Genomic DNA, 21,822 nt, shown 5'->3' with positions numbered 1-21,822 from the left:
TAATTATTTATTTCTTTCTTTCTCTCCCTGTGTCTCTTTTGATCCATATCTTTCCGCTCTTTCTCTCTTTTTCACTTTCTTTCTCTTTCTCAAACTGTTTCTCTCTCTTTCTCTCTCTCTCATTCTCACTCTCTCTCATTCTCTCTCTCTCTCTCTCTCTCTCTCTCTCTCTCTCTCTCTCTCTCTCTCTCTCTCTCTCTCTCTCTCTCTCTCTCTCTCTCTCTCTCTCTTTCTCTCTTTCTCTTTCTTTAATCTACTTATCCTGGTGTCCAAAAGAGAGCTTTAGGCCCTGAAGGTTTGCTCTTAATTTGCCGCAATGAGGTCTCAATTGGCTCTTTGATGGCTGCCACCGGCAGAGGGATAATGACGCCATTGAGCGTTTTTCTTTCTTGGCTGTTGTTAAATGGCGTCAATGCCACGCTTTGTGCCAACGGGTTCCGATTGTGCCGCCTTACAATGATGCTTGGCGCCATCGCCTTCGATTTCTTTCCGATACTAAGAATAGATATTGTCTTTGAGAGCTTTGTCAATCTTCTTTTTGGTGTGTGGATACAAGGATGCATTGACATGTTGGATCTTTCCTTTTTCTCCATTATCTTACTGAGCGCCAAACATGAATTATCACGTCATGTGTTTTTGCCATTTTTTCAAATGTTGCTGTTCCCGATTTCATTTATTTTTTCAGAACTGTTATTCCTGAGTTTTCAATCAATTTCCCTTCATTTGATTTATTTTTTAAATTTTTATTTTTACTGTTCCCGATTTTAGACAGGAAATGTTTTCATTCAAGGGCGGCACGGTGGCTGGATGGTTAGTGCGCAGCCCCATAGTGTGGGGGCTCAAGTCCAGCTACAAAGGTTTCCCGTAAAGAGTTTGCATGTTCTTCCTGTGCCTGCGTGGGTTTTCTCCCGCATGGCTGGTCTAAATTGTCCCGAGGTGTGAATGAGGATAAGCGATGCAAACAATGGATGGATGGATGTTTTATAGTCATAGGTGACTAATTTTTGTTGCTCATTTTTATTTCAGATCAAATTTTTTACAATCCAATAAGAATAAGAATCGGAAATTTGATCCCAAATGTAAAAAAATAGTATTGTCTGAAAAGGGAACAGTATATTTTTTAAAAATCTGTAAAAGAAAAAATATCAATGACCTCCATCCATCCATCCAGTATCTGCACCGCTTATTCTCAGTAGGGTCGCGGGGGTGTTGGAGCCCATCCCAGCTATCTCGGGCAGTGGGCAGGGGACACCCTGAACTGGTTGCCAGCCATTCGCAGGGCACACAGAGACAGACAACTCACTTGCTCATTTACACCAAGGGACAATTAACCTGTCTTTGGAATGTGGGAGGAAACCGGAGTGCCCTGAGGAAACCCATGCAAGCACGGGGAGAACATGCAAACTCCGCATGGGGAGGCCTCGGTAGCTGGACTTGAACCCTGACCGTAGAACTGCGCGCTAACCACACAGCCGCTGTGCCCCATGCCAATGACTTGAAAATAGAAAATAATTCTTTCTAAAGCTCCGACCTGAAAAAAAAATCCCTTTGAACCCAAAATAGCAGGAGCTGAAATGAACTTTTTTGATAATTATTTTTGTCTGAAATTAGCATACCTGTCAACCTGTACGGTTTTTGCCGTTCAAAGTAAGTTTTTTATGCATTTTAAGACGAGTACGATGTACAAAGAAATCTGTACGGAAAAACGCAAATTTCTCAATCGAATGCGTCTGCCGCCTGGGGATTTCCCATCATGCATCATTCCGGAAAAAAAAAATGGTGTACGATTATTTTGTATTTTGTACTAGAAAATAGGACAGTTTGTACAGGCATGGAGCCCTGGAGGTTGACAGGTATGAATTAGGAACAGTAGAATTTACAAAAACTAAACATTAATGACTTTGCCACTCAGTGGAAAAATAATAGAAAAATATTTCTGAAAATCCGTACCGATCGAAAATCAATTTGATCCCGGATTTGCTGGAGCTGAGTGTAATAATTCTTGTCTGAAATTAAGAACAATAAAACTAAAAAGAAAAACAGTAAAGATCACAGCAACAAAAAAACTAATCACATGAAAATTCGTCTTTGCCACTCATTGAGTTAAGAATAGATGTTGTCTTTGAGGCTTTTGTAAATTTACTTGTTGTCGCATAGATGCAAGAATGCATTGAGATTTTGAATTTTTCTTATTTCTGTCATGATTACTGACTAGCTTCACCTGTGCCCACTTATTTGGCGCCAGCTGCGGGCTACCTGATTGGTTCCCTCTCCCTTTTTAAACCCAGTCCTTGTCAGTCCGTCAGCGAACCTCTGTTGTTACAAGGCAAGCATTTTGACCCTGACTACCGTCTGTCCTGTTTTTGCACCCGTTTTTCCACCTGTCCATTCCTGATCTCCCCGTTTGTCTCCGGCTATTACCTGTTTTGATCCCGACCACCTTTTTGCTCTCCTGTCCCGGCTATCGCCCTGTTTTTCCGTCCCTGACAACGCTATCTCCCGCTCCGGAAGAACCACTTCCGTTTTCGGATCAAGATCTGATCGTGTGAGCGGCTTGCTTCCCGCTTCCAGTGAGCACCGGGTCGCGGGCGCTGCCCTTCCTTTTCTATCGATAAAACTTGTGGTTAATGTTATGCAATTGGGTCCTGATTCCGTTCTGATCATGACAATTTCCCCACTAAGAAAACATTTTTTACTATTTTTACTTAGCTTCCTTCATTACTTTTATCTTTCGACAGAAATGATCGGTAAATCCATATTTTTCAAGCATAGTGTGTGTCGGCGCCCCCTACTGGGCTGGAGACTTTGTTAAGTGTGCCGCCGGAAATATAAAAATTTCATCCTTGTCCAAAAAGACATGCCATTGGTCAGTACCCTTTTCTTTCAATCATTTATTATTCGAAAATGGGTTTAAAAAGAACTACTTATAAAAAAATGCGGGCAGCACGGTGGAGCAGTGGTTAGCGCATGTGCGGCACAGTTCTAAGGTCTTGGGAACCTCCTGTGTGGGTTCAAATCCAGCTACCGGACTTCCTGTGCGGAGTTTGTATGTTCTCCCCGTGCTTGCGTGGGTTTCCTCCCACATTCCAAAGACATGCATTTCAGGTGAATTGGCCCTAGGTGTGAATGAGCGAGCGAGTTGTCTGTCCCTGTGTGCCCTGCGATTGGCTGGCAACCAGTTCAGGGTGTCCCCTGCCCACTGCCTGATGATTGCTGGGATGGGCTCCAAGCACCCCCGCAACCCTACTGTGGATAAGCGGTGCAGCTAATGAGATGAGATGAGATGAGATGAGATGAGAAAAAAAATGCTTTGTTATCTTAATTTCGTTCCTATTCCGTGTCCCTTTGTGTACCCTCTATAAAACAGATATTTTTGGGGGGGCTCATCGTCACTACTGAAATATCAAATATTGTAGAATCAAAAACTTCTGAAGAAGCCCTATTGCAATGAGTTGTTTTGATTAAATTAGGTGCTTAAAAAGAGAGAGTATTTTTAATTATTTTCATTTAAAAATATGCTTATTTGTATATTTCAAGTGTTTCAAAACCAATTGGATGCAAAAGGGCAATGACACGTAACTTGTGCAGGCAAATTCAAAGACGAAAAACTGGATTGGTTTATGTGATCTTTTTTCCTCTGCAATCCGAGGTATCGGATTTAAGATTCTCCAGTGGAATGAATAAAACAAAATTAAATACGTCAGCCATTTTCTTTAAACCATTGTCACCTGTGACTATAAAAGTCTGAATCCGGTGTGCAAGAGGAGAGGAACCACCTCGATGTTTAGATTGGATGCGAATTAGAATGCCGGCAGCATTTCCGCTTTGCTTTATATAACTGTTACCGTGTGTGACCTTGTGATTTTTTTCACTTCTCTACTTGTTTATTTACACTGCATAGTCCCCCCCCCCCTTCCATCACACCTAATGCACTTTATATCGATTGAATGGTTGCTAATGGCTTTGTGCATTTGCAGTGTGTCCTTTTTCATTCGGTCCTTCGTGGATTTAGAATATCTTTTATTTTCTTATATTACAAACTTGTGTGCATTCATTACAACAAGATTATATGTGGCACTTCAGGAGAAACATGTAGAAAAAATAACTAAGCTAAAATGTGATTTAAAAAACAATATTAGGATTGCCGAAATCTTCAACTTAGTGCTTGTAGACTTGCTTCTCCCTTTATCACCGTTGCAAGTAGCTCTAAGTCCATCATAAAATAGTGCAATGGCAGCAACACAATGGTAAAAGAAGAGCAGATAAATAAAATAAGAAATTACATTTTCAATACAGTACATAGGCAAGATTTTGGTCTCTGTGTGCTTGTTTAGGGTGTTAAAGAAACTCTGATAGCAGATAGTGACTTAAAGGGACAGTGTGTATAATTTGACCACTAGATATCCCTCTATTGGGTACTGCAACCAAAATTCAGTACTGTAAAGCACAAAAAGACAAATTACAGAGACTCCCAGTGACCAAAATGCAACATTTTTCTTTTATTTTTTTACAACCCTTTCATGAATAAAGAGAAAAAGAAAACAAAATAGAAGAACGTTTACTGAAAATAAGACAGAATGAATTAAGAAAGAGTGGAAAAGAAAGACATTAAAGTAAAACAGAAGAGACAGAAAAAAAGAAAAGACGAGAAGAAACTGGAAATGGAAAAAGCATGAAAAAAGAGAGAATAAAGAAAAAAAAGAAAAAGAAAGAAAAGAAGAAAAATAATTATGAAAAGGAGAACATAGATTTAAAAAGGAAGAAAAAAGCAAAAAATGAGGAAAAAGATATAGAGAAAATGAAAAGGGGAAAAAAAGAAGAAAAAGAAAAGTAATAAGAAAAAAACACATAAAGGATAAAAAGAAAATAGACAGAAAAAAAGAAAAGATGAGAAGAAACTGGAAAAAGAAAAAGCATGAAAAAAGAGAATAAAGGAAAAAAATAAAAAGAAAGAAAAGAAGAAAAATAATTATGAAAAGGAGAACATAGTTTAAAAAAGAGGAAAAAAAACAAAAAATGAGGAAAAAAATAGAGAGAGAATAAAAAGGAGAAAAATGGAGAAAAAGAAAAGTAATAAGAAAAAAAACACATAAAAGATAAAAAGAAAAGTAAAGTCATGTTTATTCGTGACACCCTTAATCACAATACGTTTCAAAGGGCTGTACAGACTACTATTACACCATTCTCTGATCTAAAACCTACATTAGGGCAAGGAAAAACTTAAAAACCTCTACATGAGGATATGAAGAAACCTTGAGAAGGAGCTGCAACATTAGAACACCCTCGAACCCGCGGATTTCTTCTTGGCTCTTGGAATCACTCGGAAGAAAAAGCTAAAAAAAAGGACAGGAAAGGGTAAAATAAAGAAAAGAGTGAGAAAAGGAAATTGAGAGAAGGAAAAGAAAGAAGAAAAAAATTAAAAGGACAAAATACAGAAAAAAGAAAGAAGAAAAATGAGGAAGCCCTGTAAACATTCTCACTCACTTCCAGAGTTCAAAATTGTCATTTCACCATGTTCTTTTTTTTCTGCAAAAGCTCAGAATGGATGAGACGGTGCAAAAACTGCTGGAGAACCAGGACACGTCGGAAGGAGCCAAGGTGGACCCACTAGACCTCATGAAAGCATATAAGGTAAAGAAAAGCCTCCATTTTGAAATGATCATCGTTTTTGGTTGAAATGTAATTTTCCAGGACAAACTTTTGGAGGAGATGTGGAAGCAGAAGGACAGTTTGGAGACTCCGACGTCTTCGGATCAAGAAACGGGACAAGAGGTCCAGGACAACTCCAATGGGGCTTCCATGATAGAGAGACTCAGAGCTTTGGAGGTAAAAGAAAAAAAACAGACCTTATCCCTCTTTAAAGGGATATAACGTTTCATTAAGTGCCGCCTAGTGGTGAAAAAAAACCCTTTCAAATTATTTATTTTTCATTTTATTAATGTATGGTATTTAATTCATGATATAGATATATTTTTTATTTTGCGATGAGTTTTAGTTTTATGATTCTTTAGGTCCCACCAGAGGGAACCAATGAACTACATGGTCTTTGACAAACTAAAACATTACTCTGTCTGTCTGTCCATGCATGCGATTTTTTTTTTTGGTGGCAGGCGGAAAACTGCGCCCTCTCCTTGGAAAACGACAACCAGAGAAAGCAATACGAGCGTTGCCTGGACGAGGTAAGATGGCCACGCCCATTTACCTGTCTGCACCACACCCATATACCTGTTTGTCATTGCAGGTGGCTAACCAGGTGGTGCAGGCTCTGCTGACCCAAAAGGTACGTCTTTAAATGTTCTGTAGAGGACAGACTAGCCAACGTCTTTGTCGTCTGGCCGTCAGGACTTAAAAGAAGAATGCGTAAAGTTGCGGACTCGCGTCTTCGACTTGGAGCAGCAGAATCGAATTCTCAGCGTCTTGTTCCAGCAACGAGTCCAGATGGACACAAGTCCCGTGGCCCAGGTAAGAGCACCAGCGATAGAATTGTTTTAATTGTAATTGATAACAACGGAGTAAACATAGTTTACCACCAGATTAGACATATCACTCCAGGGTAAACATGTATAAAAGACTCAAAAGAAAAATATAGGAACATTAGATGCTCAACCTTTGCCTGTTTTTCTCAGGCAAAGGTTGACCATCTTGAGTGGAGCTCCTCCCCTAAGAGTGATAGGGTTATCTGGAGCAAGGACAATACTCATCCCCAAGGTCCCTGTCATGTTCCATGTTTAACTTAGTTGCAATTGACTAATAAATGCATTTACAATCATTGCAACAACCATTCAAAGTGAAATCAATTGACCTTAAAATGTTGATGATCCATGGCAGTTTTTTTTTAGAGAATTCCGAGTTGTACTAGTCAATTTTTCAAAATGTGCCTAAAGCAGAAGTAAGTCTTCCAGGTTCTTGAAAGACAAGTCAAGTCTCATTTATTTGTATACCCCTTTTCCCCAAATCCCAAAAGGCTGCACAGACCATTACAACATCCCCTTATCTGAAACCTACATGAAGGCAAGGAAAAACTAAATAAAAGGGTTCTTTGGCTCTCCACGGTTTAAAATTATTGAAACGGGTTAACTGTTGTCAATTTGATGAATTTAGTTTTACCAGTTAATTTTCGAAAATCAGAAGAAAGTCCTCCCGGTTCCTGAAAGCAAAACTGTTTCCTGTGTGCAGGACATCCAAAGAAACGCAAAGGTGGGTATCGGTGCCGGAAGTCTCTTGAGTCAAACGTGCCCACGAAGAGGCGCAAGTGGGAGCGATTTGTCTTTGTCCGGCAGCGGCAGTGAATACTCTGGCGGTTCGCATACATGGGCAGAGGGACGAGGCCTGTCCAAACAGGTGAACTGGTCCTTTTCATTCTTCTCTAAAACTGGTTACAGTTAAAAATAAACTAATGTCCTTTGCCTTGCAGGGCGCTACTAGCCGAGATAAAAGGTTGAGCGTCGTGTCCACTGGTCGGACATCGCTCGGGTGCAAGGAAGACCATGTCCTCAAAGGTCTCAAGCGTCTTCAGACCGGCGTCCCTGAGAAAAACCGCGACCCTAGCTCCGTACCACACTGCAAGGACTGCATGACTTCCAACGAGGGCATCTACTCGTTGGGAAACAAGAGTCACCTGTCAGGGACCACAACCAGGAATAAAAACCGAAAAGATGATCAGAATACCGTTGTGGATTCAAAAGAGGGGGGAAAGAGTTTTCAAAATCCTGAATCTGTTGAAGGGTCTGGTGTTGTCCTAACAGATGATGGGCCCAAAGAGACTTTAGGGAACACTGTTTCCCCAAATTTCTCCTTGGAGCCACTGAAAAATCCAGCAAATTCACAATCAGAAACTGAAAACTCTGCAATCCAGTTGAGCGATAGCAATAACAACCAGGAACGATCCAGTGACCGCAAATCAAGACTGGACCGCATGAGCTCGGAGCCCCGAGAGAGCGATGGCGACCCAGCTGGGCCGTATTCCGCCACCCAAGCTTTGTGCTGCATGAGCGAGGCCAGACAACGGAGTTCTTCAGCAGAAATTTCTCAACACGGTGATGGTGGTCTGTCGAGGAACCACAAACCCAAACCGCAACTTTGCGACTCGGCCAGGAAGGCTTTCATCCTGCGCAGCAAAAGTGCTGACGCCGGACAAGAGCAGCACAGGCACATTCACTCGCCTCTCCATCAGAACCTCATTCTGGGTCACAAAACTGGCTCCAACAAGAGGGCCAGTCCTGGAAAACTGCACACTTCGGGTCACGAGGCAGAACTTGACGATGACTCTGCATCCACTGGCAAGTCTCTGGACCGGGTACAACAGCGATCGCCTTTGGCATCACCCAGCAAATGTGCTCCAGCAAACAAAATTCTTGATGAAGCTTCTAAGAATTCACCAACACCACCGGCATCCTCAAGAATTCTGTCCAACAATGACGAGTGTGATAACAACGAGCACCAGGAGCAACTTCAACACCAGGAACTCGGATCAACATCTGCCCCGCTTCCACCAGGTCGAACCACTTCACTCCTGCTAAGAACAACGTCCGATTTGTCACGTGGCAATCAGACTCAAAGTGCGACCGTAGGAAAAATCATATCCGGAGACAAGTCTGACTCTCCAGGAGACAATGTCAAGGTGGTTTTTAACGGTCATTCGTCTAGGATTCCGGGTCCTCCCAGTCTGGAAACGCACAATTCTCAGCCAGTAGTATACCGCAGCGGGATGTTGGCACCATCGCCGTCACCAAACGTCCTACAAAGATCTCAGCAGAGCATCAGTGAGCCAAAACTTTCTGAGGTCTTGCCTCACACCTACTCCAATGTCTATCAAAACTGTCCAAATTCTGGCTTCCGTGCAGCAAAAACCTCTCTTCCTGCAAACGCCAGATCCCACGAGGCCATATCTGTACCGGAAAGTGGCACTTTCCTCCTGTTTAACCGTCGGAACAAGGAGGACCCGAACTTCTCAGTCAAAGGCATCCAAGCCTACCAGACGTACATCTGCGACCCACATGTGATGAACGAGTGCGGCCAAACCCAGCGGAAGATGGAAACCCGTTGCAATTCTCTGGATTCCGAGCCCTGCGGCCCGCCGGTTCTGTCAAATGGGGGCGGGGTGCTGGACTGGGGCTTTGACGAGGAAGGCTGGCTCTTCAAACGGTCCGTCTCGGTGTCCACCAGACCCCCACTCAAGCCAGTGATGGGTATGAATGGAGCCAAAGCCCGAAGTCAGAGCTTCGGCGCTCGCTACATGGACCGACCCAGCTTTAATCGGTCGGGCAAGGTGCGCACTCAGATCAAAACCCACTCCGGGAGTTCCTTGAACTCACTAGGCGATGTTCTCCCGGGAAGCATGAGCTGCTCCAGTAGCTACCACTGCCCCATGAACAGATCGTTACTCAACAACTTTCTCATCGAGGAAGGCCTGGCGGTCCCCCCATATCTGGGCTCATCTAGCGAAAGACTCCAGAATCTGAAACTCCAACGAGAACAGGCCAGACGCCTTCAGATCGAGCAACAATTCTGCAGCGCCTTCGGAGAACCCGTCTCCGAAGAACCGGAGAGGCAGTCTACCATCACCACCATTGAGGAGAAAGTCATGCTGGGGATTGAGGAAAACTTGCACAAGTCCCAGGAACAGGAGAGGAGCACCGAAGTCAAGCAGAAATCCGGATCAGCTTTGGCAAACTGGTTCGGGTTCCGCAAGGGGAAGATTCCAATACCTGGCGGGAAGAAGGCGGACGTGGCCAAGGCCAAAGAGGAGAAGAAGGAACAAAAGATGACAACCTTGCTTGGTGGGAAGCAGACCAAGATGGACAAGAAGAGGGACCGTAGGAAAAGTGATGGAAAAGACTGGTGAGACCCAAACCAAGAATTTAGTGTCACGCCCGTATAAGATTTCCTTGCTTTAATCGCTTCCTTATTTTTAATAATTGTCCCGATTGTCAATTTGTTTCAGACGCATTCCTTAACAATTCATGTGCATTCTTCATATTTCTTGATCATCGCAAGCTTCATTTCCGTGGTTTTCATGTTTTAGCTTCTCCCTTTAGCATCACTGCAAGCCTTGGGACCCATGGCCAATAAATACAGCACATAGAATACAGTATTGTATCACAGACTCGCAAAATCTTTATGAAGCATTTATATTGCTTTTAAGTTCTTTTAGCATGTAGAGAAGTCCAACTTTGTGGGCGATAGAAAACATCTTCTTCTGCCTTTTTTTATTTTGTTGATCCAGAGCGTTTTTTTGCCATGATGGCTTTTTGGTGAAGCTGTTTTATGTACAATTTAGACCGCAACCATATTGACGCACAGGCAGAAAAGTGGCAACTGTTTATCAAATTAGAATAAGAATAATTGCCATACAGTTAGAAATTACTATTGTGGGGAAAATTGCATGAAAAGGCTGGATGCACCTTTGCAAAATTTGTGGTCTGTGTTTAGTTCGGCAGCAAGGAGAGAATCCCATGACGCAGTGCGAGCATGCATCTCCATGCGGATGTCACTTCACGAGGCGCAAACTCATTCCGATTTCCTCAACGATGTCCAGGTAAAGGCCACGCCCACTTTCTTTTCATTTATCATGCCCATTTTTATTTTTCAATCAATGTCCTGATTTATTTTAGCGAGCTGATGGTGAAAACGGAGCCATGAGCACCAGCAACCTTCGGGACACGGCCGCGGGTGAGTGTTTTCCATGTACTGACCAACTCAGAATTCATTTTCGAGCACTAATGAGAATTTATCGCTTTGCCGTTTTTCACCGTAGGCAGGGCCAAGTAAAGTCCACATGTGAAAGGGTCGTGTAAGTCCAAAGAACTAAACAAAGTACTAACGCAACTTTGCTCGTAGCCCAAAATGTAAACAAGGCTGCTTCCGAAATTGATTGACGGCTTTCTAGTACAGTAGTCCCTCGGTTATCCCGGTTAAGGGGGACCAAAACTGCTAAGAGTGAAAATCCGCCTAACCGACTGAGAGTATACGACTGTGACAAAATAACAACTATAGATCCACAAATAAAAAACACAGAACAATGAATTGCAGTTGAATGAATGCTCTTCATTCTCATTATACGTACATTTAACTGAATTGGAGGTCTTCTCCTTTCAGTGCGATTTAGAGAGCAGCTGGCTTGCTGCATGCTAGCATCGTGTTTTGAGCTGAGCCAGATCTCTGCGATGACTGAAATACAACCTCCCCAAATCTAGTGGTTTCCCTCAAGTTGTAGCTCCAGGTCATCCATTTTATGGGTAGTGTATCGGGTATTGGTGTAATACAGGCGTGTCAGGGTGGCTTAGGAGGGTTGTTAGCCTTGCCGTAACTTTAGGCCGGACCCGCAGCATCGCAATTGCCTTCTCTCCCGACGAAGCCTCAGTCGCTTTCCGGACCCAATAAAAATCCACAGAGCACCTGCTTGGGATCAGCATTTCTTTGCGCTTTTCTGACTTTTATCAGAGTCCGATAAAATTGAGGAATTTATTTTCAATGTAATGAGCCGGTAAAAGTACTAGCGGTTGCCATGTTTTCCTGGTTGTTTTGGGTGAACACATTGAGTTATGCACCCGTTGCGCTGTTTGTCTGACAGCATTCACCATCCATCACAGTTGTACGGAGAGTCACGCCCACCCAACACAAGCCCCCATGATAGCATTTGCTGTGTGCTCACTGTGGTGTCTGCTCAGAACACAATGACTGATACGTTGATATCAATGACAATAAAGACAATCACATTTAAAATCTGCGAAGCAGTGAACCAGTGATAACTGAAACGTGACATAGCGAGGGGTTTGAGTATATCTGGGGGAGAATGTCCTGCCCTAAAATTGACCCACACACTGACTCCGGAACCAATGCGGTGTGTTCCGGAGTCAGTGTGCATCAGGCTAGAAGCATTTGAAGTTAGCTCCCGTGCCAGATCAAATATGTGAATTTCTAAAGATGTTCCGTGGTAACAGGATCGGCTTTGGAGCAAAACGGACAGTCAGCGTTTTGAAGGTAAAAGCGACTTGAGTTGAGTGCAATCCCAGCATGCCTCGCTGCCGGCTTTGCTGTTCTCATGCGTGAAGAAGGTGATACCATTTTGGATCTAATTTTCTGGATTAGATCCCCAGCTCTTGATGTTTGACGCTCATTTTTGGATGTTGTTGTTTTTGGGCTGTTTGTGTTTGCTAAAACATTTGAGGGAATTCAAAGGAAAACCATCTGTCTCATCTGGAAGAATACAGACCCACATCTTTAGGAATAAGATTTTGGGTTAAAACTGGTCTGGTCTTTAGACTCCATTTAGACAAAAATGAGATGCCCAAAATTGGCTTTTGTGTAGCCCAACAGATGTGGACCAAATTTTGTCTCTATAGAGTAGTCCAAACTTAAAAATATCTGGTCAAGCTACACGATTGGCTTTTCAGTATTTCCAGTCACCAATGTAGAATTAATGTGATTAATGTCGCATGCCATCTGTGTGAGAAACGTGGGTATTACAGTAAACACAGAAAAACTTGAATCGAGCGATCGCAGCAAAAAGCTCGGGAACCAGGGCCACTCAATCCAAAACAACAAAGATAACAGATAATCATACTTGATTTGCGCATGTGGGATAAACAGCAACTGAACTTGAGTATTAACCAAATACAGACAGCTTACAATAGAATTTGGCGTCAGTTTTTGAAAGGTGCGAGGTAAGTTGGGAACAGGACAAAGGGTGAAAACTTTAGGGGTTTGGGCTTTATTTTGTGGGATTTGAGTGACTTCTTGAAACTTTAACCACAGACCTTTCAACATTTCTGAGAATATGTTGCAAAAAAAAGCCTCTGTGTGTATTTCGAGGCCATTCCATGATGCATTTCATCATCAGTGTAGTGGATGCATGCTGGTTGTCCGACATTAGCCATTTTGTGACGTGTCGCCTGTGGTTCAAGTGGGCTTGCTTTGGGAAAATTAATATAATTTTGAATGGTTTTATTCATCAAATGATTATTTTGATCATTTAAAGGGATATTGTGTGTTTTTTAGCGCCTCCTAGTGTTTAAAAAATCATTAAAACATATATTGGTTCGAAAAATAAGCAAAAATACATGAACTATCATATGAATTTCCTTTTTTTTTTTTTAATTGAAGTGAGGCTCACCCAAAGGAAGCCGATCATGATTCTTGGCCGTCTTGCTGCTATGGGTACTCCCAAAAAAGACATTGTGAAAGGCAAAACGATAAGATGCAAAATTCTGCGTTTTAGTCTCTGTAGTTTGTAATCAGGGTTGGGTAGGGTTACTTTAACTGGATTACTTTCAATTACTTTTGGATTACTCCAATACCAAATATGCTAATAAAAGACAAAAGAAACTAAATATGAATAAAATTATGACTCACAACACGTGGTAAGCTTTCTCTCCTGGCTTTGATCTCTTGGATCTCCGGCAAAACTAACATAAAATGCGACAGAAACAAAATAAAAATCAATCCAAACAGCTTGTCAACATCATTTTTGCTGTTCCATGTGTTCCGTTACTCCCCAAGCCTGCACAAAATTTAGTCATTTTATTCATATTGAGTTTCTTTTGTCTTTTATTAGCATATTTGGTATTGGAGTAATCCAAAAGTAATTGAAAGTAATCAAGTTAAAGTAACCCTACCCAACCCTGTTTGTAATGTTCCTTGTGTCTTGCATACACATTCACACAACCCCTTTATGTGTTAAACTACCATTTTTCTCCCATTAAAAACAAATTTCTTTTAAAATTTCAGTCTACAGCTGTTTGTTTTTTGAAATATTGTGGAAATGGATTGTGTTGAATGCGTACGAGTAGAGTGTGCAATAAAATCTACTGCAATTTAATGTCAAAAGGTGGGCATGTATGGCTTTGTAGTAGGTACTAATTTACGTTTCACTACCCAATTCATTGAGTGGTCAATTATGACACAGTGTCCCTTTAAACACCAAAAAGTGGATGTAAATCATTTTATTTGACTAATGTATTTAATACTAATTGACTCACTAATGATTCAGTTAAATAAGTCAATTTTATTATTGACCATAAATCGAATAATTTGATTGGCAGAATTTGGCTGGACTAAAGAATGGAGTGGGCGGGGCAATCTAAGCCCTTCTCACTCCAGTTTTTTTTTAGCGCCACTTTGGCCATGATGTGTGACCCCCTGCTCGCCCCGAAATCCCCCCTTCCCTTGCCTTCACTCTGTGGCCAACCATTGTGCTTGTACCCCAGGTCCTGTCTCCAAGACGCGAACGTTGGACAGCGGCATTGGGACCATCCCCCTACCCGAATCCTGCTCCTTCTTCTCCTCCATCTTACACCTCCTCCCTAAGTCATCCCCATCACCCCCTGGCATCCTAGACCCTCCCGCCGAGGAGGTGTCCCCATTACCTCGATGGAGAATCCCCTCAGGTCTCCGGGACCACCCGGACCACCTTGCCGGGGTAACCGAAAGCGTCCCGGGCATCCTGTCGCTGCCTTCCTTCCCTCCTGTGGCTTTCCCCGGCCCCGCTTCATCCCGACCCACATCCGTTGTGACCCCCGCCCGTCTGTGTCGTCCCCAACACGGACCCCAGCAAGGTAAAACTGGTTGGATGTTCGACCTGCTCAGGACAGAAACTCAAATTTCTACCCTTCATAAAAATGTACCATATTTACTTGTGTATACATTTTTTTTTACCTTAATGGTGGGATTCGTAGTTTGAGGTTACCATAAAAAGTTAAAAATACATTTTCTGTATTTGGTATTTGTTAACAATGCCCAACTGAGTTCAAAGAGCCTTTATATACTTTTGTTCCACCACGCCTATCTCCTTTGATCATACTTTTACCCTACGGAGCGCATTATACTGAAGGAAAGAGAACGGTGGGGCTGGACAGTGAGTTCCCATGCGTGCTGGTGTTTTTTTTTGTTCTACAATGAAAGTAAGAAATGAACTGTTTCAAATACAATCCAAATGCCATCCCAAACCCCCCCAAAAAGATGAAAATAGAAGAGTTTATTGGAGCGCATCTGAGAATTTCACATACGTGCACGCGCAATAAAAAGAGCTGCAATGGTGATTTCAGCCAGAAGATGGCGTCATCCAGTACAACATACAAGTTACGGTCACCACATTAAAGAAGAATTTGAAGTTTGGGTGCACGTTATACATGAGGTCTTACAAGAGTATATTATCATATTTGCACAATGAGTCAAATATGTCGCTGACCACAATTGCAAAACGTTGAATGCAATAGAAGTAAGGTCTTAAGCCCGAGACTGACTCAAATAAGGTCAGGCCTAAAATGTCAATCATTACGTTCAGGTTGGGACAGGCTTCTTGATTTGCAGGACCAAGCCTGAAGCAAACACAAATTTTATTTATTTTGTTGTGAGGACTCGGGAGGAGGAGAAGTGATTCATCAGAACACATTAAAGCCTATCTTTGGCAACCGATTCTAAGTTACAAAGTCTGTATAAACATTTACATATTTTATATCTCGGTGTCTGTAGAGGTCACATTAAGCGACAATTTTCCATGATTGGCGGATTTTTTTTAGAGTTGACAGGAAAAATGTAAGGTTGTCCATCATTTTGACAGGTTAGAAACTGAGTCATAGACCATAGCAACAGTACTTTTAAGAATCTAGCTTGGAACTTGCAGAGAGACAAAGAAAAACAATGACGGCTGGATAATAATAATAGAAAAGACAATATGAAAGAAGCCCAGCTTGGGCTTAAGATCTCACCTCTGACAGGAACGCAAGGAGGAGAAAAAGGAAAATTCCAAGGCAAGAGTGAGAAGCGTTTTTGCTCCTGATGCTCCGGAAGAAAAAGATGCTCCCCAGATGGAGCCAGGTTTTTGTTCGAGCATCAGGAAAGTTTTCCCTGATGGTTCCCTAAACGACAGACGTTTTATCCCCAGGTGGGACGGAACCCAAGAGGCCCGGCTATGTCCAAACCAAGACCAGAACCCCCCAAAGGCAGCAGAAGGAGCAGAGCAGGCTGCAGCTGGCCAACTGTAAGACAGCAAAACCAAAATTGAAAACTCTTGATGCTTGTATACTTATACAGTAATTTGTTGTGAGGTTTGATCGCAAAGTGAAATTGACTTATAGTTAGGAATAAAAACCCATGCTGATTAGCTCCAAATCCACGGTTGCCCAGAAAATAGTATATAGTAAATAAATACTGTATAGTAAGTAATACTTATTTGTAATATATGTGCATAGAATAAATAACATACAGATGTAAAGGAAAAATGACAATTTGCTTTATCGTTGATGGAATTTGAGATGTTCAAGTGGAGTAGCAGGTGGATGCAAAGTGGCGGTGGAGGGGACAAGGTTGTCAGATTAAAAATGAAACTCTTTTTAAAACTTTGTCATGCCCTTAGAATATTTCCTTGCTTTGTTTTTTTTAAATAGTTCTGATCGTTGATGTTTAAGGCCATGCTACTTTGCAAGGTTAGCAATATGTGTGCCCTTTCATATTCCTTGACAACTGCAAACTTCATTTTCATGGTTATTGTGGTTTTCCTTCTCCATATTGCATCAGTGCAAGCCTTAGTTCACATTGATGATTTTCCGAAATGCTCTTAAATATACTGTTCCCTTAAGAGACAACTTGAAGATGTCACTGCTTTTACTTTACAAGAAATACAGGATCGTATTGTAAATCTTTACAAAGCGCATGAAATTTTGGACTGGACAAAGGGAAAGGCATTGTGGGAGGTAGTTAGGCCAATAGGACATCAGCATTTTCATGATGCCGTGACGCAAACCAATAGAGCAGTATCTAATGTGAAACCAACCATTAGCAGAAAGGTATTTTAGATACGTTACTTGTCCTAAACTCCAACACCGCAAAATTATAATTTTATTTTGTTTTTGGGCACAAAAAATAATTGTTGTTGGCATCGTATATTGGGGAAAAATGCTATAAAGAGCGTCCGAAAAACATCTTATTCCACACCGTAAAGAGTAAATGCCATAAAATGGGTTCACTGTATCCCAGGATTCTGTTCTGTTGCAAAAGTTGTCTAATTTTTCATTTCCTGTTCCTTTTTTTCTCTTTCAGAACTTTGGACGAGTCAATTCGGCCTTTTGGAGTGAAAGCTGCAGGACCTCACGCATTTTGTTTGTGCTTCCATAAGTACATGCACACACGAAATACACTACAATACCTGACAAAATGAAAATACACAAAAATACCTAAGAAACCACTTCCAACGTTGGGACGGTAGCAAACCGGGGACACTTTGGCAAAAAGATGCCACGTGATTCGCCGTCAGATTTTCAAGAAAAACAGCAGCAAAAAACCTATTGAGTTTCTCTTAGTCATTTGATAAAAGGGATTTGAAGCACGAGCTGGATGTGCTAAATGCTTCGGAATATCAGTTTTTTAAAAAAGCTGATCGGGGACAGGTTTTTGTCCAACCTTGGGGACGGTTGCAACATGGACTTTTTGAGGGACACTTTCAAGGGTGTCTTAGCCCTTATTCATTTATTTATTGACTTCCTTTACCCCACTTTAATTCCGATCGCCCTCTTTCCCTTTGCACTAAAAATAAACGAGACCTTGAGAAGTCCATGTCCATTTGGGGACCGATCAAGCGCTGCTTTATGTCAACGTCCCATCTCCTTGCTCATTTTCCACGTCCATATCCACCCAGTCACTCTCGAGCCATAAGAATATTCCGGGGAAATATTCCAAACGTAGCGTTAGACGTGTTATTTACCTCTTCTTACAAACTATGCTCACTTATTTGTGCATGTCAACAGAGAGAGGAAGAAAAAACGTGTTTGTATAGTGCCTTGCAAAAGTATTAGCCCCCCCAAAACCTTTTGACGTATTGCCATATTTTGGGCTTCGAACCTAAAGCTAAAAAATCAACAATATTTGAGACACAATTGTGAAAAAAAAACCTAATGGATTCAACATGTTATATTGTGTTACGAAATAAAAAATTGGGAAAAGTAGATATTTGAAAAATGTTGGCCCCCTATGATTTTGTACACGCTCCTTTTGCTGTGCTCATAGCCACAAGTCTTTTTGGGTATGCCTCTATAGGTTTTGCACCAAATATTTGTCCATTCTTTCTTACAAAAAGACTTTATGGTAATTGTACACACGTGTGTATATATATATATATATATATATATATATATATATATATATATATATATATATATATATATATATATATATATACATGGAGAGAGAGAAAGCACATATATTTTAAGACAAAATTCAACAAAAGAACCAAACCTGCTCTCCAGACAAAAGCTAATTCTTCAAAAGCTTTTATCATACTGTGTGATGTTTAATGGTTTGATACAATCTATAAAATAATAATAATGTCTGCTATTATTATTATTTTATAGATTTTGTGTAGATATAAAGATACCATTTTAATTTAGTCTCTCTTCCGCAGTTAATAGTGTTAAGGCACATTTTGACATGTGTCGTATTTGTCCGAAAAATGGTTTCAAAACAAGGTGCGAGCAAAGTTCTTTTGTAAAGATGTCACAAAGTACTGCAAACAAGGATACTAATGTATTAACTTCAGTGCAGACTGCGCTGGGTAAGGAGTAGAAGGAATTTACTTAGTGGCTTTTCATCGTAAATGAGCATGGATTGTTTAATTGGCTTCCATAACAAATTATTATTTAGTGATTTACAGCCACAACAGGGTCTTTTTGTGTGACACCTTGACTTTGAATTATAGTTGAAATTCTGTCCTATATACACGGGACCATGATTTAGGGAGTACGGTCTTGGCTAGCACATGCGACAATTGGCTCTGAAAACATTTTTAATACAATAACTATTTGCACAGGGTCTATTTTATCTCTGAGCCACATGTACTCATGAAATGAGCCATATACTGATCGTGAGTTATAGGTTCCCAGCCCCTACTCGATAGGATTGAGGTCTGGACTTTGGCTCTTCCATTCTAAAGCCTTTACACTATTAGTTTTAAACCACTCCATTGTAGATTTTGCTTTACATTTAGGGTCGTTGTCCTGTTGGAAGGGAAACCTGCGCCGATTTGCAGGTCTTTTGCAGACTACAGCAGATTTTCTGCCAGAATGACCCTGTATTTGGCTCCATCCATCTTCTCATCAACTCTTCCCTGTCACAGCTGAAGAAAAGCAACCTCAGAGCATGGTGCTGTCACCATCATGTTTGACAGTGGTGATGGTGTTTTCAAGGTGATGTGCCGTTTTACTCTCACGCTAAATTTAAAACTTTGCAATTAGCCCAAAAAGTTCAAACGTCAAACAGGCTTTTTTATGCTATTCTTTCAGATAGGGCTTTCTTTTTGACACTCTTTTATAAATTATGCAGACTAATAGTTGTCTTATGCACGGATTGTCCGACCTCAGCTGTGTATCCCTGCAGGTCATCCAATTGGATCATAGGCCTCTTAGATGCTTCTCTGATTAGTTTTCTTCTTGTTTGGGCCAAAAGTTTAGGGGTCGGCAACCTATGGCTTTTTTCATGAGTACATATGGCGCGTAGATAAAATAGAAGATGCACAAATACTAGGAACGGGCGAAGCTATACACAGGGTGCGTGCACTCCTCCTCACCCAACGTCGTCTGCACTAAAGGTAAATATGTTGCTTTCCTTGTTTGCAGTATTTTGTGACATTTTTTACGAAAGTACTTTGCTTGCACCTTGTTTTAAAACCATTATATAGGACAAAAAGGCCTCAACACTCTTAAGTAACTACGGTAGGGTGACAAATTTTAACGGGTACATTTATATTCATATGGGACACAGGCTATCATTTCGTAGATTTTATAAAATCATCAAACATCACAGTAAAATAAAATATGCTGAAGAATTAGCGTTTGTTGGTAGAGCGGGTTTGGGGGTTTTGCTGAATTTTGTCTTGAAATATATGGTTTAGTTCCCTCCCAAAAAAATCAAAATATGTTTGCTTTTGTGGCTCTTCGGGTCAAAAGGTTCCCGACCCCAGGTTTACAAGGACGGAAAGGTCTTGGTTGGTTTGCAGTGGTGTTATGATCCCTCCATTTTGATAATATTACTCGCATGGTGCTCCAGGAGATGTGTAAAATTTGCGAAAACTTTTTCTATCCCATCCCCGTTCTAAACTTTTACTTTAAACCGGACCTGTCTGGTGTGTTCTTTGGTCTTCCTAACAATGGGTGTTTTCAGATTGATCTTCATAATGCTGTGATAATACTGTCTTCATAATGCTGCCTGTTCTCTGAGACTTAATGACATACAGGTGCCCACTGTTTGTCATTGTTAGTCATTTAGGCAGACATTGGATCATTCAGAAGTCATCAGGGAACTTCTGGTGTCAGTTGGTTGATCAGAGAAAACAGGGGACCAAAATATTGCAACACCTACCTGTCATTTTTTTCATTGTAAATATTAAATAAAATGTTGGGATGATTTGGTTGCACTTCACGAATGTGTCTCACATATTGTTAATTCTTAGAAAAGAATTTCAGTTTTTTTCACCTTAAAGTCTGAAGCCTAGAATGCGGCAATATGATAAAAGGTTCTCGGAGGGCTGGGGGCAATACTTTCGCTAGGCACTGTATTCTTGTAGCAACACTTAAGTGTTTTCAAAGATCAGGAAAGTGACACAGCATACGGGTAGATGGAAACAAAGGCTCATATTGTATTTTTATAATATTTATGACACTCTGCACTAACTGGTGGATTTTTCTTTGGAGTTTTTGCACATTTGTTGTGGATGTTTTATTTGAAACAAAGTGATGTTTTTTGCGTGATTGTTTCTTTGACAGTAATTTTCTGGAAAAGTTTATTGCTTTATGTTGAAGGGGAGGAAATAAACGACTTCAGTACTTTTGACTTGATTTTTTTCCTTCACTTTTCATTATAAGGCCAAACAAGAAACATTTCTGCAGAGTGAAATGAAATCTAAAAAGGCAAAAAGATACAAAGGTTTGTTTTTTAAAATTTCATAAAGTTCTTTTCTTCTACTTTCATTGAGGAAAATGACAACTTCCCTATCCTCTGAGAAGAGGTAGAAGCAGCAGTTAACTCACTGAAGAACGCAAAGTGTCCAGGAATTGACAAGATCCCATCAGAACTCAAATAATATGGTGGTAAACAAACTGTAGACATTTTGAGAAAGATTTGCAGAAATATCTGGCAAACAGGACAGTGGCCATCTGCATGGACAAAATCGCTAGTAATTATGCTATCAAAGAAAGGAAACCTTCAACTATGCTCCCACTACAGAACCATCAGTCTTATCAGCCACGCAAGTATAGTTATGCTAAAGGTCCTACTGAATAGACTGAAACCAGAGGCTGAAAGCATCCTAGACAAAGAGCAGACAAGTTTCAGGGAGGGAACGAGCACAACAGAACGGATTTTTAATCCGCGCACTCTATGTGAGAAATTTCAAAAACACCAGAGAAACCTCGATCACCTTTTCTGTTGATTTCAAGAAGCTGTTTGACAGTATGGTAAGCCACTTTATGGGCCATCATGTGGAAGTACAACATATGCTAGTTCAGACCATTGAAGCACTGCATGCAATGGTACTATTGGAGCGTGGTTTTGAACCACAGTCGGTGTGAGACTTTATTCAACATCTTCCTTAAGAGGATGATGTCCGAAGCTCTGGAGCAACATGAAGGTACAGTCAGTATTGGGGGACACAACATCACAAATCTCCATTTTGCTAATTATATTGCCAGATTGGCAAGAGACAAACAGGAACTTAGAGATCTGGTCAATCATCTGGACAAAGCATCAAGCCAGTATGGGATGGAAATCAGCACAGAAAAAACAAAAGTAATGACCCACAATCCCCAAGGTATCGCCACAAACATCACCACCAACCAC

At 41.1% G+C, this 21,822-nt stretch overlaps 1 protein-coding gene across 6 annotated transcripts in view; it reads left to right on the top strand.

Annotated features, from left to right (window-relative positions):
* LOC148352907 (uncharacterized) overlaps positions 1–18,131 on the top strand; it is a 30,368-nt gene extending 12,237 nt beyond the window's left edge. The window contains exons 2-13 of one of the 6 annotated variants that reach the window (XR_015852697.1): positions 5,536–5,631; positions 5,692–5,826; positions 6,111–6,179; positions 6,242–6,280; positions 6,343–6,462; positions 7,177–7,341; positions 7,415–9,840; positions 10,432–10,537; positions 10,614–10,671; positions 10,757–10,792; positions 11,943–11,982; positions 14,208–14,260. Coding sequence is in view for 4 of the 6 variants with exons in the window: in XM_088352936.1 (XP_088209062.1) it covers positions 5,542–5,631; positions 5,692–5,826; positions 6,111–6,179; positions 6,242–6,280; positions 6,343–6,462; positions 7,177–7,341; positions 7,415–9,840; positions 10,432–10,537; positions 10,614–10,671; positions 14,208–14,555; positions 15,884–15,979; positions 17,038–17,039 (3,654 nt within the window). In the remaining 2 variants the exon portion in view is untranslated. Of the gene's footprint in view, positions 1–5,535; positions 5,632–5,691; positions 5,827–6,110; positions 6,180–6,241; positions 6,281–6,342; positions 6,463–7,176; positions 7,342–7,414; positions 9,841–10,431; positions 10,538–10,613; positions 10,672–10,756; positions 11,983–14,207; positions 14,556–15,883; positions 15,980–17,037 lie in introns of those variants that run through there. The other 5 variants (XM_088352937.1, XM_088352936.1, XR_015852696.1 and 2 more) reach the window with 5 other exon arrangements.
* Positions 18,132–21,822: the final 3,691 nt, after the last annotated feature.

This window comes from Urocampus carinirostris, chromosome 14 (assembly GCF_059441175.1).
Source record: "Urocampus carinirostris isolate Australia breed hairy pipefish chromosome 14, RoL_Ucar_1.0, whole genome shotgun sequence".
Classification (NCBI taxonomy): domain Eukaryota; kingdom Metazoa; phylum Chordata; class Actinopteri; order Syngnathiformes; family Syngnathidae; genus Urocampus; species Urocampus carinirostris.
The sequence above is the reverse complement of the archived record's forward strand: the minus strand, read 5'-3'. Positions and strand labels throughout refer to the sequence as shown.